This window comes from Euphorbia lathyris, chromosome 1 (assembly GCF_963576675.1).
Source record: "Euphorbia lathyris chromosome 1, ddEupLath1.1, whole genome shotgun sequence".
NCBI classification, from domain to species: Eukaryota; Viridiplantae; Streptophyta; class Magnoliopsida; order Malpighiales; family Euphorbiaceae; genus Euphorbia; species Euphorbia lathyris.
The window spans coordinates 103696000-103708330 of NC_088910.1; the positions used below are offsets into that span (position 1 = coordinate 103696000).

A 12331-nucleotide genomic window follows, 5' to 3' on the forward strand; every position below is an offset into this window, starting at 1 on the left:
TTTCTTCTAGCTTAAGCACGATGAGTTCGATGTCTTCATCAACTAATTTTCGACGTCTCTCTCTTCCAATTTTTCTGCCAGAACTAATCAATTCATATCTCGAAATTCTCCAAATATCTTACATAATTTCTCAGTTAAACCCATCCCTACCAATTTTGTTTTGTGGAAACCATAGTTAACTAACATATTAAATTGTCGTCTCTTTAATCATGTTGAAACCTCCTCCCCTCCTCCTTCATGCGAGGATTGATGCAGTCATCTTCTTCAAGGATTCGAGTCACATCAAAGGAAGTCGGGTGAGATAAGAACCAAGGGCAAACATGTGGGGAAACTGCTCAAAAACTACCCCACACGACGTGTCATATATCCACACGGCGTGTGAAGCTTAGGTGAAAACGAAGAGAGCTTCTGAGTTAATTCATTTGGCGTGTGCCCTGCCCACACGTCGAGTGACTTGAGGCCACATTTCCAACCAAAACTGGCTAAAACATAAAGGATATGCCACCAACTTTTTCCATGCATTTCTGATTTTACTATTCATGTCACTCCTTAATTTACTGTTTTGTCATGTAGGCTTATTTCCCTAAATACCATTTTGACATTCCCTTCCCATCCTATCCATACCCTCTTTTATTGAGTTGTAACTTGTAACTCTAGCTAGGTTATTTTAGTCTTTTGTCATTTGTTTGGGAGAACTATTTAAAGCCTCTTATTTGAAATGATGAGTTTAACTTTTCATTAATAAAAAAAATATATCTTCTCTTTTAAAGAGCTTGTTATGGGTTTATCCTTCCAACAATGAGAGATTCATAATGTCCTACGGATTTAGTCCGTGAATACCGGGATTAACTCCTCAATGATATTGCTCTCTGGCAGGAACATGATCATCAAATTCAGGCTTAGATTTTCTCATCTATTTCTGAAAATATGCTTCCTCGATTAATTGGATCAGGTAAGATTAAGGAAACATGGGGTAAATTACATGTTACGTTCTAGGTTGGATCTCAACATCAAATTCGAAATATTCAGAGTCTAACTTCTCAAGTTCCAAAGCAATACTAACCCGATAATCATTTATATGCAAAAGGCAAAGGGTGTTTTTGATCAATTAGCTGCCATTCAAAATCTGATGACATCGGAGGATTTAATTGATTGTGTTTTAACTAGTTTGGGACCATCTTACAAGCGTTTATTCGGATTTTGGAAGATTGGTTGGAGCCTATATACTATGATAATCTCTTTATATTATTACTCAGTGAATAAATTCCGCTAGCTCGTGATGCTACGGCTAAAATCGTTACTCCAACTAGAGGACGAGGGCGTGAACACAGTGGCGAATATAGGATTACTCGGTTGGGCGGACCGATTTTACATGTGCGTTCGAGAAATTTTCTTTTTGCTAAATCGAACTTAATTATTATTTTTTTTTTTTTTTGTATATATGCGTGTTATAATTTGAATGGTCAAGAACCAATTTTAAGTATTAATATATAATTTCTCAAAATTAAGCTAGATTTCATTTAATAGTCCTAACATGTAAAAAAAAATTGGATTTAGAGAGGGCTGAACATATAAAAAATTAAAAAACTTGATTTCAAATGGCCTACCTGATCAAAAAAATTAATAATTTAGATTTAAGGAAAAAAAATAGAAATTTGGATTTAGAAAGGCCTAACAGGTCAAAAAAAAATTGGATTTAGAGAGGCCTAACATACAAAAAAAAATAGAAATTTGGATTTAGAGAATACCTAATAGGTCCAAAATATTGAAATTTTGAATTTTGGACAAGTCTAACACGTAATGAGATATATTTAATTTTTTTATTAGTTCAATGCTAGTTTCTAAAAAAAAATTAAAACATTTTTAGATATTTTTACTTTTAGTTTTAAAATTTTAAAATTTAATTTAGAAATTAAGTTGTTTGGGTCTCAAAAATAAAAAAATAATTTCTTTAATGAAAAAGATATAATAAAAATAAATTTAAAAGTGTTATGAAAATAAATAAATTAATTAATAATGGTAACATAATATTATAATTATTAAAAAATAAAATTTAAATAAATAAACACTTTCTAAAATAAATTAAGGTTTGAAAGAACTTCGTAAATCTATTTTCTATATCGAAATATAAAGGATCGAATTCGTCAGAACCTTTTAAAAAAAATAAATTTTTTTAACTATCTCACCTACTTTTAAACAATGAAATATTACTACATAAAATCTATATAGACTAATATTACGGCGGCCGAATATTATCATAAATTTCAACGCTGCGCAACCCTCCTCTTTTTAAAATACTCAATCTGCTGGTACTCATCAATTGCTACAACCGCAAGGGGTGAAGCCATATTGCTTGAAATTTCTCTTCTCCGGTTTTTAGTCAAGTACCTAGATCATGTGCTATACCTACTAGTAATATTGCATCTACTTCAAATAATTATAATCATTCATGTGTCATGGATGATGGTGCTATTCATCATTTAACCTTAAATCTGGAAAATCCTGCTCAATATATTTTAAGGTCTTGTTTGGTACGCCATAATGAATGTTGTAATGAAATGTTTATTACAATCGAAGCTTATTACCGTGTTTGGATTACCATATTATTTTTGTTGTAATGGAATCACAAATACATCATTTTATTTTTCTTTACAAATTGATGTAATGGGCTTTACATAAAGAATATGCATAAATACTCATTACGACTAACTCTTGTAATTTTATTATTAATATTTATTGTGTACAATTCTTATTAAATAATAAAACAAAAAACTAGAAAAAACATCAAAAGTTAAAAAAAAAACATGAAAATTACAAAAACACAAAAAAATGAAAAACGCAAAAAACGCAAAGAATGTAAAAACATGAATAACGAGAAAAAACAGAGTTTACAATTCATATTTTTCACGTTTTTTTTTGTTGATTATAATTGTGTAAATAAAATTTTATGATTACGTTTAACTAAGCAAATATAAGTATTGTAATGGTAATTACATTTCATCAAATTTTTTTTAATTTATCAACCAAACATGGTAATAGAATCACTATTCCATTCCATTACATTACAAATTTGATTACATTACAATTTTGATTACATTAAATTGCATTACGTCATACCAAATGCACCTAAGTATCTTAGTCTTAAGAAAGTCACAATTGGTAATCATTTTGAGATGTTGTATTTATGCTTTCTACTTCTCAAAGTTCAATTTCAATTTGTTCCTTAACCGCTTCTAATAATATTTTTGTGGAATTTTTTTTTTTTTTTGCTAATTTTTGTATTGTAAAGGATTTAGTAACAAAGAACATACTCCTCAAAGCGTAGAGTAAAAATGAGATTTATTATTTTTAGGTTACATATACAAGTTCAAATAAATTTATTACTTAGTTATAATGTTATTTTATCTTATATTGTGGTATTAAAATTCATTCTCTTTGTAAACCTTATTCTTTATGTAAAATTCATAAACTTCCATCGAAGAAATCTTCCTTTATTGCAAAGCATTCGAACGGACTAATCATGTATTTGCTACTGACTGAGTTTATAAATTGCACTGAATTTAGTTGTGTTATCATTTTAAAAACTTTGTTAGACTATTATTTAGCTGTTATATTAGACATTCCATATAAGTTTGTCAATAAATTTAAACAATTTTATACATTTTTTATTGGTTATTTGTAACTATATTAGTAACACAATATATTCTAAACATATTTGACAAAAAAAAAACTATGATTAACTTGTAAGTGGTAGACTTAATTGTTAGTATTTTAACATATTTTTTATAAATGTATTGGTGATACATTAAATATCTTAGTCGTAAGTGGTATTTGGAAAGTTTGATGTGATGGTTAAATAACAGTCAAACCAATTTTTTCAAAATTTCGGTAATGCAAGACTAAAATTGATCTTGCTTGGAAATGTTAGGTTAAATTTGAACGATTTTATACGTTAAAGTTAAATATGTACTTCATCGAAAATGTTAGGGTTAAATTTAGAAATGTGCAAAATACTTCTAGTCCAAATACCGAAGCACCAACTATCCAGCTTCGACATCCAGTGTAGAAATTCGGACGTCTAGTCTAGAAAGTCAAACATCTTCACCCAGTCTAGACACGATTTCCTATCATATTCCTCTGGCTCTCAATTTTGAGAATAATGACTTAGTCCAGGTTGAGACGGTTTACTCTCCAACAACACCTAATACAACATCATCCTCTATGATTCAAGCAATGTAGGAACTTGGAAATCGGACTCACTATATGGTTACAATGTCAAAGGTTGGCACCTTCAAAACAAAATTCTCAATACACTGATTAAACTTAAAACAACTACAAACTTACATGCCATAAAATCTAGGGCTAATTACAAATCTAGCCCAACTAAGAGGAGTCATTTACATATATCTTGGGAGGTCATGGGTTCGAATCACATCCGGGTCTGGTAGGGATTTTTCTTTCTTCTTTAATGTAAGCGCATTGCGCAAATTTTTTTTTTAAAAAAAAAGAGAGGAGTCATTTACATATCTAATCCACTTTGCTTCCATTTTACCAAATTAGACCATTTCATCCACGTTGGACAAAATTACCCTTAGTTCTATTGATCGATGGATCGATTTCTGATATCAATCGTTAGCGATTTTTGAGATTTTTGAAGTATTATGTTCAATTTCCCGTAGAAATGGTAAATTTTTAGCTTATAAGCTTGCTTTTCTCGCCGGTCTTGCCTCTTTCTTCATCTATAATGGCATCGTTTCAATTTTCTCAATTTTCCACCATTTTTCTCCATTGTTGTCGCATTTCGCCGCAAATGCGACAACTCTTGTCACAGATGTGACAAATTTCGTCACAAATGCGACAACAATGGAGAAAAATTGAGCAAAATTGAGAAAAAATAGAAAATTGAAAAGATATCATTACAGATGAAGAAAGAGGCAAGACCAACGAGAAAAGCAAGCGTATAATCTAAAAACATACTATTTCTACGGGAAATTGAACATAATACTTCAAAAATCTCAAAAGTCGCTAACGATTGATATCAGAAATCGAAGAGGATGAACCGAAGGAGAAGAAGAAGAAGAAAAGAAGAAGAAGAAAAAAAAAGATGATGATGAAGCGGAAGAAGAAGAAGAAGAAGAAGAAGAAGTAGGAGCAGATCCATCAATCAATAGAACTAAGGGTAATTTTGTCCAAAATAGATGAAATGATCTAATTTGATGAGATGGAAACAAAATGGGTTAGATATATAAATGATCTCTCTTAATTGGAATAGATTTGTAATTAGCCCTAAAATCTAAGCATCATTATAGTATAATGCTCTTGTGAGCAATAGCATAGGTGGAATTATATGCTCACCTCGTTACAAAAGGTTTTCATCAATGACCATATATTGATTACACCGAAATCTTTAGTTCAATTGGTAAACCTACTATAAATCGTGGAATATTATTCCTGTGGATATATCCAATACCTTCCAACATGAAGATTTAAAAAAGAATATCTATATATATGACCCGACCTCTAGGATTCGACTTAACAGTATGTGTAAGTTTCACAAGTCTCTTTACATATTGAAACAGTGACCTAGACCTAGGTATATGATTAGATCATATCACATATTTTGTGATAGGACATGTCTTCCACTTCAAAAAGAAAGTGTACTTTTTTCCTTTTTGGATAATTAACGATTTTTCTGTGGTGAAATTGAAGTTTTCTTTTCTCTAAAAGAATATTCACAAAAGTAGTAATGCATTTAAAATATGCATAATTCTCAATTGTCTTTATCTATATGTCCATTTTCCTTTTCACAGCAAAAGGAAAGATGATAATCCATCATTTAAATTAGGCACTCAGCACTTTAAACTTGTAACTTTTTTTCACCTGATTCCCTCAATTTAGGGGACAACCTCTCAACCCTCTCAACTCTTCAAAAACATCACATACAACCCTTTACACCTTTATGTTCGGTCAAAATATTGACCCGTGTAGAAAACACGCTTGACTGTTAGACCACATCAATGTCACGTGTCATTTTTTTACTAAAATTTTCCATTCTATCATAAGAATTCTGATCGAAATCCATCTCTGGTAGTTGCTCGCCGATCAGGGGTCTCAATGGAAAAATTTAATAAAAAAGGACACGTGGCATTGGTGTGGTCAACAGTCAAACGCGTTTTCTACACGGGTCAATATTTTGACCGAACATAGGGATGTAAGGGGCTGTATGTGATGTTTTTGGAGAGTTGAGGGGGTTGAGAGGTTGTCCCCTAAGTTGAGGGGGTCAGGTGAAAAAAAGTTACAAGTTTAGAGGGCTAGGTGCCTATTAAGCCTTTAAATTAGCAAAACCAAATGAAAGAAAGACCAAGGAAATATAATATTTATTTATCAGTATAAAGAGTTATAATCAATTCAACAAGTTATGTTTAGTATACATATTAGGAATCATATCTTGAATTAGCAAAAAGAAAAATGTTAATTATTATCTTAGGAATCAGTGGTTTTTTTTATTAATTCTTAATTTTAAAATTAAGGGGTGTGAGATAGGGTTACAACTGGGATGGAGAATTTCCCAGTCCTGTAAAGGATTCCGCCCAAATGGACACGAAGAATTCCTATTTAGTTTTCCAATAGAATGGAGATGGAGAAAGAATCTTTAGATGCGGGGATAAGATTGGGATGAAGACCTCCCTCCGATCCCACCATGTCCACATTAGGATTCTTATAAATATATATGAATTAACATTATGTTATTAAATTAATGAACCTTTTACATTCAACAATTTGTAGTTTATACAAGTTTTAAATATATATTTTTATACGTTCAAAAAATATCTATTTTTATATTTAGATAATTTTTATTTGTTTTATATTTGATATATTACTTATTAATTATGATTGATGTATTTTTTGGGATCAAGTATACTAATGTTTTATAGATTATATTTGTCTAATTGTATTATACTATAAGATTTTAAATTACATTAAAGAAAATATAATTTATAATTTGAGTAACGGGAACGGGGATATCTATGGGGTCCGGAATCCCCATTGTGCCGACAAAAGAGTCAAAAAGAATTTCGTATTTCATCAACGGACAGTGATAGGAACTTTCCATCTAGATGGAGATGGAGACGGAGATGGGAGAGTAATTCTATTCTCATCCCGCTCCATTTGCAACCCTAATAAAAGATACTGGTTATGGGTTTGTATCTATTCAATTTTTCCAAGCCCATTTTTTGTGGGTGAGACTTGCACATGCTTATTTGTTTAGTTCAGCCTGCACATTAAACAAATTAGACTTAATATTTATCTCAAAAATCTAAACACGGACCCGCCCGTATATTTTATGCAAATTAATTAACTAAATTTTAATTTTGACTTGCTTATGTTTTTATTGTACTCTGAGCTCGAGACTAATAATCAAAGTTTAATTTTAATCTTAAATTTATTTTTTCAATATAAATATTTTAATTGAACGTAATGAGCTAAGCTCGAGACTAATTCTAATCCAAATCCGATATGAATATAGCGATTGTTAGCTGAGCTGGATTTAAATATAATAATTAAAGCCAAACTTGATATATACAACATGAATCTTGCATATGATTATTTGAGATTTACCCGATCCAACCTAAACTGCATAAATTAGATTTAAGATTTGTTCCAAAAATCTAAACACAACTCATTTAAAGCAAATCTTTGTTTGTACAAGGCTCATCACAGTCGAGTCAATCGAGTTCAAAACCTGATATTCCAAGTGCTCAAACAAGGACAATCCAATCGAATAATCAACAACAGGCTCAAGAAACATTCATTTGTTTGAGTGTTCTTATACTTGATTAGATAAATTTTTATTTTATATAATCAAAGTTTGAATTTTAATTATAAATTAATCATTTAATATAAATATTTTTAATGGAACACTTGATAATAAGTTTTCTTAGATATTGTATATAATCAAAGTTTGAATTTTAATTATAAATTTATTCATTTAATATAAATATTTTTAATGGAACACTTGAGAATTAATTTTCTTAGCTTGATCTAAGTCCGATATGGATAATATTATATAGTACGTATTGGTTGAGACGAACTATTAAATGTAAGGCTCAGTAAACATATAGCCAACCCAGCCCAATACATGAACATGTCTAGATTGAGAAGAGAAAAGAAAAAGATAGAAGGGTTAAATGCATGAATATCATAATTAAGTACAAAATTACAAGTCATATCACCAAACTTAATTCTTAATATATCATTATTCTCTATATATTATGATTTTACGTTATAATTTAAAAAATCTAGACTCCAATTCATAAATTATAAACCCTAGAAAATATATTGTAGGCTTTTAATTTATAAATTCCAATGCTTAAAATATATTTAAAGTACTGATTTTACTAGTTTGACATAATCCAAAATTATGACTTGACATAGTTGTAAATAGTTTTTAGAATATGAATTTCTGTGTAATTTTCCTACGAAAATACTCTTAGGCCTTGTTTGATAAAGCACTTAATTGTTTAAATTAAAACGTTAAGCACTTATTTAATTTAAGTGCGTTTGATAACGGTTATTTTTTCACTACTTAAATTAGTTAATTAAGTTAAAAACCACTTATTTTGGTAAGTCAAAATATTTAACTTATCATTTTAAGTTAAACATTATCAACTCATACTTTTTTAAAAATTAAATCATTCAATATTTTCAGCACTTATAATAGTCAGCACTTAAAATTCAGTACTTATTTTTTCAGCACTTAATTTTCAGTTTTATCAAACAGTACCTTAATCTGGCCCAACGGGGCGGATGTGAAGTGAATAAATGAGTGTTGGCTGAGCTAAACTTAGATAAGAGTTTAATGTCAAACCCAATAAATACAGCCTTAACCCAGCTCAGATCAGCCCATCAATAGGTTTAAATTGAGTAGAAAAAAGAGCCCAATAAATACAGCCTTAACCCAGCCTAGCCTATCCCATAAATACAGCCTTCACCCAGCCTAGCTGAGCCCATCAACAGGATTATTGAGTAGAGGGAAAAAAGGAAGATATAAAAAATACGTGACAATAATTTTACTACGAACATTAGTAATTTTCCCCCTAACATCAGTGCATGACGTAATTTTGATAAACCGGATCAACTTCAGATATCATTACATATCGGTTGTTTTGATTGTGCATATTTTGTAAATTTAAAATAGATTTGTAGCTAGAATACCTTCAAACTTGATAAAATATTTGGATTTTAATTATTAATATTTGTTTTTTTTTTTTTTTGGTCTGATATAAGTTATAACAAGTTTCATGACAAAAGAGAAAATTTCATTAATGATGAGTAGAAAAAATAGCCCAATAAATATAGCCTTAACTTTCTCAAAAAAAATAGGTAGCCTTAACCCAGCCTAGCTGGCCCATAAATACAGCCTTAACCCAGCTGACCCAGCCCAGCTGAGCCAATCAACAGGATTATTGAGTAGAAAAAAAGAAATACAAAAAATACACTGACAATAATTTTAAAAAGGGTCAAATACATTAATATCATAATTAAGTATAAAATTATAACTAAGTAATATCACCAAACTTAATTCTTAAGATGTCATTATTCTCTATATATTATGACTTTATATCATAATTAAAAATTATGACTTTATATCATAATTAAAAATTGCAGACTCTAATTCATAAATCATAAACCTAGAAAATATATTATAGACTTCTAATTTATAAATTATAATTCTTAAAATAAACTAAAAATACTAATTTTACTAGTTTGACATAATATAAAATTATGACTTGGCATAGTTGTAAATAGTTTTTAAAAGATGAATTTCTGTATAATTTTCCCTTTTAAAAATACAATTGATCATTAAATCCGATCAATTTCAGATATATCATTACATATTGGTTGTTTCATAAAGAAAAAATTATGTACTTTATATAATTTTAAAATAGATTTGTAGTGTATTTGAACTAAAATATTTGGATTTTAATTTCTTTTTTGTCCGACGTAACAAGTTTCATGATAAAAAAACAATTTCATTAATAATATTTAAAAGGAGCCAAATATAATATAACAGTTTTAGAATCTTAATTGCACTATTTACGTAGGTAAAAAATGCTTTGGCTGCTAGGAGTATTTTTCTTTTTTTAACTTAATAAAAAAACAGAGTTGAGTTGCTACTCAATTGGAATGGCAAAATTAGAAGAACGCAAGGAAAATTCTCAAATTCAATTAGTAAAGAGATTTTGAACAAGATTTCCCAACGTTAAGGCTGTATCTGTGATGAATTTTGATTCAAAAACTCAAGAACTGGTTAGATTATAGATTTCAAAAGCACATAGTTTTGTGTTAAAGAAATTTTCGATTAATATAATTAATGAATTGGGATTCGCAATCAAAGTTTGTGAACAAGCTCGTCAGCCAGTCAAGCTCCTCAATTTTCAGGACAGAATTTCAAACTCGAGCTCCTCAATTTTCAGAGGAGAGGAGCAATTTTCTGACTAAACAAGCATGAACCGATCAAAGTTGGGTTGATTATAGCCGAGCCAAGGGCACATATGTTTTACACCAAAAAATGAGGTAAAAAGGATGATGGAATACGTTAAAGCTGACAGCAAGCATACATACACACAGCTAATAATTCATATTTATATACCAAACCAATTTAGTTTACTCTTAAGAAGTTCTGATAATACTCGATGCAAACAAAGTAGGAATTCGAGGACAGATAATTTACATCCCTGAATTGGATCATAATGGATATCAAATGATTATAGGGATTGAATCGCTAATGCTAATTGGATAAATGCAAATTTCTAAGATATAATTGCAGATAAGCTTGATTAGCTCAATGTATCTAATGATAAAAAATAACAGCATTACTCTGATTCGATTAATCCAAAATTGACAAGCTAAATTCCTTCCATATTCAACTTAAAAATTCACTCATAGTTCAACTTCAATAAACCAAACAAAGCCTAACAGTAACTTAAACAAAAATAACACAATAAAATTCCTCATGTTCAAATCAAAACCTGAGTTTGGAGAAGAACCACCTGTTCTTTCCCGTCTTGAACCTATCTTCGAATCGCTTTTTGATTTCTTTAGCAGAAGTGACTTTCTTATCCTTGGTGACCAAAACCTCAGGATTAACCGTATCCTTCAAATCCACATCAAGAGTGTATCGAGTCGGCATCAAATGGTTGTAGTTAACCATCTTAATGAACGCTTTCACTCGTGACTTCTTCGCCGTCTTCTTCGCCGAGTCTTTCTTAATCACCTTCGCTGGGTACTTCGATATGCCGGCAACGAGGCAATGCCCGTACGGGCGGTCACGAGTGCCATCGTCGAAGTTTCTGACGATCACCGCCTTGCGGCCAGCGAAGCGTCCCTGCAGAAGGATCACGGCCTTGTTTGGCTTCAAAAACTTCACCATCTTCGGTTGCGAGGAGGCGAAACTGAGGTTTTGTGGCAAAGATCAAATGCTAGGGTTTCATTGGGATTAAAAAGGTCTCGGAATGGGCTTCAGTAAGGAGTCCCTTCCTGAATCCTGGTCCGTTTTATATTGGGCTGGGTCCATATTTCTGAGGGTTAATTACACCATCTGTAAATTGGTTTGTACTTGCCATCTCTTTCTCCCTCACTAGATCAGTTCTAAGAATTCAATTTATCCCATTTTCGAATTGAAATTAAAGAAAATAAATAACTCCTATTCTTAGAAAATAAAAAGCATGTGTCATTTTAATAAACATGTTAAAAAAACTAAAAGAAATAGAATAAATATTTTGTTTGCAATTAATTTACAATTAAAAAGATATAATAATTAGTCATCGTAAAATTTTTAAAAGAAATTAATACAATAATATAATGATAATAATTAAAAAAGAAATAAAATTTCAAAAACTTTCACAATTTAGTAAAAAAATTAGTAGAAAATCAATTCTATTATAATAAAACTCTTTCATCTTTTCCCTAATAAAAAAAAAAAAAAAAAAAAAAAACTCTTTCATCTTTTCCCTAAAAAAAAGTTGCTTTGAGATTGATTTGTCAATATTTTTTTTATATTATCATTTTTTTCTTTGTTCTAATTCTTTCTAATATATATTTAATTATTGGGGTTAAGCTATGCTTACTTTGTTTTTTCTATTATTGGATGGTGATGAACTTTGATAAAGTAAGCTCATCCAATGATAGAAAAAACAAAATAAAGCTTACTTTATCAAAAAAACAAAGTAAGCATAGAAGACACCTTAATTATTGATCTCAATTGGTACTCTATAAAAAAAATATGGGAAAATTACAAAACTAGGTCAAATGGGAGGCCCATTTACAT

The 12331-nt window shown here is 30.0% G+C and overlaps 1 protein-coding gene across 1 annotated transcript; it reads right to left on the bottom strand.

Moving 5' to 3' along the window:
• Positions 1–10801: 10801 nt before the first annotated feature.
• LOC136209592 (large ribosomal subunit protein eL27) lies at positions 10802–11486 on the bottom strand. The gene has a single exon (XM_066001111.1). It carries the CDS (start codon positions 11432–11434, stop codon positions 11027–11029), a length of 408 nt encoding a protein of 135 aa, XP_065857183.1. The 5' UTR covers positions 11435–11486; the 3' UTR covers positions 10802–11026.
• Between the last annotated feature and the right edge of the window lie 845 nt (positions 11487–12331).